Source organism: Calypte anna, chromosome 4A (genome assembly GCF_003957555.1).
Source record: "Calypte anna isolate BGI_N300 chromosome 4A, bCalAnn1_v1.p, whole genome shotgun sequence".
Classification (NCBI taxonomy): Eukaryota; Metazoa; Chordata; class Aves; order Apodiformes; family Trochilidae; genus Calypte; species Calypte anna.
This window is the reverse complement of record NC_044248.1, coordinates 11,432,989-11,438,988: the sequence shown is the minus strand read 5'-3', so window position 1 is coordinate 11,438,988 and position 6,000 is coordinate 11,432,989. Positions and strand designations below refer to the sequence as shown.

Here is a 6,000-nt window from a genome sequence, read left to right as displayed (position 1 = left end):
CAATAGTCAATGATTAATATTACAAACAGATCGTACCACACTGAATGCAAGTGCTTTAAAATTTAGGAAAAAGTTTTCTGAAAGCATACCCCAGGTAGCTGGTGAATGTTGTCTTCTTCCTTTTGTTTCTGCTCTTCAGTCAGTAATACAACTTAACTGATGGACTTTCATTTCTATTGCTATTTCACCTGCTTCATTCCTTAAGGAAACACTGTCTTTCTCATAAGTGAAACAAAAGGAAAAATATTTCATTGTTCAAGTTCCTTACCAGTTTTTGGTGATGGCTGGATTTATGGCAATGTCTTTATTAATTTTCTTAGCTTTCCTACTTCTTTTACTTTTCCAGCTTCCTAGGGTAACCTTTCAGCCAATCTTTTCAATCTCATTTAAGTTCTTTCCCCACATAAAAATAATGTTTAACTTTTTTTTTTTTTCTTTTTTTTTCCTGAAACTCAGGCAGCAGGCCAGTCAGAAACCATATTGAATAAACATAGTGGATCAGAGATCCAGAATGAGATTTAGATTTTAGACCAAAGCTATTGAATTTTCTAATACATATAAAGTTATATATTAACTTATCAACCTATAAAGGTGCCCTAATGTAAAATACATGCAAAGCTCATTTGAGTTTCCCATGGAAAGAAAAAAAGAAAGGATAATTTCTATACTCTACAACTGAAATATGATGATGGCTAAAAGCAATTTAAAAAAAAACAAACAAGTTTTCCTGGCAACATGAACAGGTGACACCTTGCTAAATAACTATAATATAGACTGATCGTATTTTTCCAGGCATCAGAATTTAAAACAAATTAAAACAACCCCAAGCCCCACACAATAAAAAAAATCAACCTACTTAAACCACAGCCTTGTGTTAATATAATGCTTAAGACTGGTCCATTAACTGAGTTTGGCAAAAGGCTTGCTTTTAAATATATTATTTATAATTTCTCAGAAAATAAACACAGGTAAATATACAGGTTCAAAAAAGTTGGGAATAGCCCCTTATCCCTCAATGTCCAAACCCAGCTACCACTTTACCATAATAATAGGTATAAAAGGCACAGTTGCATATTTCGCATTCACCCTAATTATTTTTATAGTTTTATATGTTTATTTTTATACAAAAGCACTCTGTTTATGGAGTGGCACCAGATTTGACCTATTTCAAATAAAAAAGAAAAATACAAACACAAAATACATTTGTGTGTCATGCCAGGTCAGAAGAGTAATCAGCATATTAATAGTGGCTAGTTCCACTAGAATTACTGTGAATACTTACAGTAGATAGAATTTTGAAAAAATTATTTCACACCCATTTTAGATCTAAGGAGATGCACACAAGTAAAGTATTTAATGACTGTCTGATGTGGTGCAAAAAATTGGTGAGTGACTGCTGATCCATTTAACCTGAAGGTGTTCTATGACCTGTATTATTAGCCTTGTAGAAAAAGGGTCTAAGAATGTATGGAACCAAGCTACCTAATTTAGGTTTTTTGTGTGTAATATTAAATAAAACCTTATTAAAGGAAATTGTATTGAACATTTGTGTTATGCAATTGTGTATTCTGTTGAAACGTGCAAGAAAAAGGTGTATACATCACATAAGCATTTTTAGAAGCATTTTTAAACAGGTACTTACAGATTATACAAAGCAGTAACTGCTGTATGCAGTCTCATAACAAAGTACTAGTTTGCATCTCTTCATATTAAATAATCAAACATTAAAATGTTCAATCATTATTAATCTTTGATTTTAATATTTTCTTTCTACATGTGCCCATTCATCATAACTGCTATACACAAACTAATGTTACTTGAACAAAGTAAACTTGAGAGAGGACAATGAAATGGCCACTGATGGCACATCCCACTATATGGAAAAGTAAATTCAAAGGATAGATATGATGAGCTGTACTGATTTACCAACCTCTACTTTAGGCTGTTTATTTCTATGCAACTCTTCAAAGCATTAAACTACCCAAAGCTACATGGTGACTACAGTTTACTAGAGAGCCAACTAGCCATGCCTTAATGCCAGATTAAACATCCAAGGATTTGAGTGCTTTTTCCCCTTTTCAAGCTGGTCTTTCTGTGTTGTCTGATTGTCACTTCCATCTGAATGTCTTAGCTCAGTCTGTAATTACTACTACAGCATCAGCTACAACATGTTTTGTTTGTTCTGCATGTTTTGTTGCTTTTATTGCACAAAAACCTGTTTTGTTTCCTCTTCCTTGCAAGAAGCTCTCACCATGAGAATTTTACAGCCCAGAGCTCTTGCATGTTACAGTAGCTTGGACTTCTTCTGACTCATCTTGACCTGCTAGGTGAGTATCATGCCACGGTTTATCAGACCATTTTCTACCTATCCTAAATATTCCAAGTCTAGACATCATTTAGTATTGCACTTCTCTTGGTTTTAATGCACTTGTGTTTCAAGAAAACCTGCATTTTGTCTTTGACATGATTGAAGCAGTTGGTAATCTGCAACTCTGACAAAACAAAAGACTTAGCAATCATTCCTTGCACTCTGAAAAGAAGGTCTTGTGTTTGACTTGTATGTTGGTCACTACATCATCCCATTGTCCAGTTTTTCAATCTCACTAATCACTCTTTTGAACACAGCCTTCTATTACTACTATTAGTTTCTAATTTTGATCTTTAAAAAAATCCCTGGAACTGGCATATGCAGCATATCATGTCATTACAAAAAAACCCCACATCAGTTCCTTTGGGCATTCAACTGAACTGTGCTGGAGGAAGAAAAAAAAAAAAAGTGTCACCTGGGCTTGTGAACTGTTCTGTGGTGCAAAATATGACAGAAGATGTGTAATGAATACATGTGGATTTGTGAATATATTAGTTTTCTAAGACAAGCTCCAAAACTTAGCAGTTCCCCTGATCCATTGTGTGATCTTTGGCCTTTTTGTTATTACCATTTTCCCAGCTATCTGTTAGTCTCACCCAAAATAATTTCAACAGTTTATCATTACTATCCTATGGTATATGTGATACTAATTGTGTTTACATTGAAGTAATCATTACCGAGAACAGGAGAGAAGGAGAGAAAGAGACACAGCAAGGACAGGTTTGTTGTATGGATAAAACAGAACCAGAGTTCAAGACTTGTAGGAACAGTATGCCATGGTTTTGACTGCGGTCTTGGGCTGAACATATTTATGTTGCTTCCAGCCTCAGATGAGAGGTGACAATATTAAAGCTGTGGTCTTCACAAAGTGCCTATTCATGGTTATTCCTTTAACTTTATCTCTAGATCTGTATGGTTTCTGAAGGATTGTCCCTGGTGGGGATCAGCAATATTCAGATGATATGTTTTGAATACATTTTCCCTGACCTGTTATCCTCAACAAGCCAGATGACAATCAAACAAAATGAGTGGCTTAACTCATGCTTCTGCAGAGGGGAAACAACAGCGAGTTGTGTTCTTTTTAATCAAGCTTGTTACTATGGGAAGAATTTGCAACCATAGATTTGGAAAATAAAAATCAGTGAGGGGGAATTAGACATGCAAGTAACAACAATGTTTTCTACATTGTACAGTATAGTCAGGCAGACAGTATAGTTAAATGCCTGGTTTGGAGGCAGAAGTGGCAGGCAGATCTTTTGTCTCTTTGGTGGCCCGCTCTTTTTTGTTTCTAATTTTTTGTTAAAATTGTTTTTATTTTAAGACTTTTGCCCCTTTTCCTTCTTTTAACATGAAAGAACTTTGTTGCTGCTTTTTAACCTACAGGTAAACTTCTCTTCTAGTTAGAGTATTGACAGGAGATGGCTTGTATTCCCCTGTCTGTGTAAGGGGGATATCCTCTGGATTGCCTTCTTCATTTTTGCTGAAACTCGCCGTGCTGAAGGTCTCATAGGATGAGGTCAACTTTTTGTTAAGGAGGTTTCTGTTGCGATCACCCATGAGGGAGGCTTCTCCATTGGCCAGCTTTTCTTGACTGCCCCGTTCATCGACAGGCATGAAAGTGGAGAGTTTTGGCTGGCTCTTCTTTCGTTCAGGAGAAGTGCGCACTGGCATCCAGCAGGAGTCTGAGTGGCCGTATTCATCACACTCTCGGGTGCACTTTCCTGTCAGAGCTACATCTGGTAGAGGCCTTGAATCTGAAAGTAAAACAAAGTTGTCTTTACAAATTAAGAATACTGCAATGACTTCCAGTGAAACTGAGAATCCTTAAATTCACAGAAGGTATTTTTAAAGGGCTTGGTAAGAATGTCGCAGTAAGTTCCTCAGTAACAGGCTGGGTTTTCTTTTTAAATTGCATGCACCTGTAGGCAGCAACATATCTGTACAGTTATCCTCATCCACAAGTATTAAGAAATAACAGTATTAAACCACTTTATGTGCTTGTAAATAAATTTTCAAAGCATTTGGCACTAGGTATTGAATGATTTTTTATGTCCAAGAGTCAACTAAGCACTTAATTCTCTACTGCCAATTTTCTTAAAATTATTAAAAATACCTTCCTTTGAATTTTTTGTTTCAAGAATGTTTTGAATTTATGTGAAATGAACCTTAGGCCCCGGACCTTGCAAAGACTTATGAATATATTTAGCTCCCTGCAAGTTATTAGCTCATTTATTTACAATGAGACTCATTTTGAAAATAATGTAAACCTCTCCCTGTATTTCTGAGGACTGGGTATTTGTCGTTAGTATACAGTATTTTATAAGAATATTTCATTTCAGTATCTGCAGATTTAATAATGAAAGAACTGCAAAAGCTGTGGAAGTCAGATTTATGTTCATCATGTACTGATATTTTAATGCATTTAAACTCTCTTTAATTAGTAATTTGTTGAATTATTTTACAGCATATGACTATTGTTTATTATTACTAGTTGCCAACATTTTTACTGAATCTACTGTTTATACTTCGAATACTGTGTAATATTTCATATTTCAATATGTCATGATATTATTATGAGGAAAACAGCACTGATATTTAGGCAATAGAATAACTCTGTAGCTGGGATGTGTAAGGCTGGGAGGAGGGAACTGAGTGTTGTTTGTTTTTTTCCCCAGTTATACTGGGGATATACTTCATAAATATATATGTTATGTTATACTTCATAAGGCTTTTGCTTTTAGATCATCCACAATTCCTACATTTTTTTTCAATAAAGAATGGAAAACTATGGACAGGTAACACCTATCAATTTTCAGATAACTGTCTCCTGGAGATGTAGACAGAAGACAGGGACTGTAATAGGAAAATTCTCTGTTTGTCAGCTAAATCTTGTATTATTCCAGCACTCCCTAAAGGTACGGAGCATAATTAACTGCTGAGCTGCACCTGATGTGCTTTGATTTTTGAACAGAAAAGAACCTTCTCCTGTTCTTACAAGAAAAAAATCTTCTTCCCATCTAAATTTTAATAAACTTTTCAAACAGTGCCTTATTTCCAGCAATGACCATTAGGCATATGCTTGTTCCTAGTATTTCAATTATTACTCTTGCAGATGCTTCTCATGGCAAGATCATATAATTGTGGAATGATTTGGGTTGCAAGGGACCTTAAAAATCATCGAGTTCTAATGTCCCTGCATGAGGAGGGACACCTCTTACTACACCAGTTTTGTCAAAGCCTCATCCAACCTCAGCTCACCTTCCAGGAACAGGCCATCCACAAGTTCCCTAGGCAACCTGTACCAACGTCTCACCACCCTCATACTAAAGAATTTCTTCCTAATGTCTAAACCTAACCTCTTTCCTAAATGACCTCATCTAACCTAAATCTAACCTCTTTCAGTTTAAAGCCATTTCCCCTTGTGCTGTCACCACATGCCCTTATAAAAAGTCCCTCTCAAGCGTTCTTGAAGGCTTCCTTCAGGTAGTGGAAGGCCACTATAATGTGTCTCCTTCTCTTTTCCAGGCTGAACAACCCCAGCTCTCTCATCCTGTTTTCATCAGTGGAGTGCTCCAGCCCTCTGATCATCTTCATGGCCCTCCTTTTGACTCGTTCCATCAGCTCCATGTCCT

The 6,000-nt window shown here is 36.0% G+C and overlaps 1 protein-coding gene across 1 annotated transcript in view; it reads right to left on the bottom strand.

The window, feature by feature from the left end:
* Positions 1–3,745: 3,745 nt before the first annotated feature.
* Positions 3,746–6,000, bottom strand: part of PCDH7 (protocadherin 7) — a 249,651-nt gene continuing 247,396 nt past the window's right edge. The window contains 1 exon segment of the mRNA XM_030449944.1: positions 3,746–4,122. Within this exon segment, the coding sequence (XP_030305804.1) occupies positions 3,746–4,122 (377 nt within the window).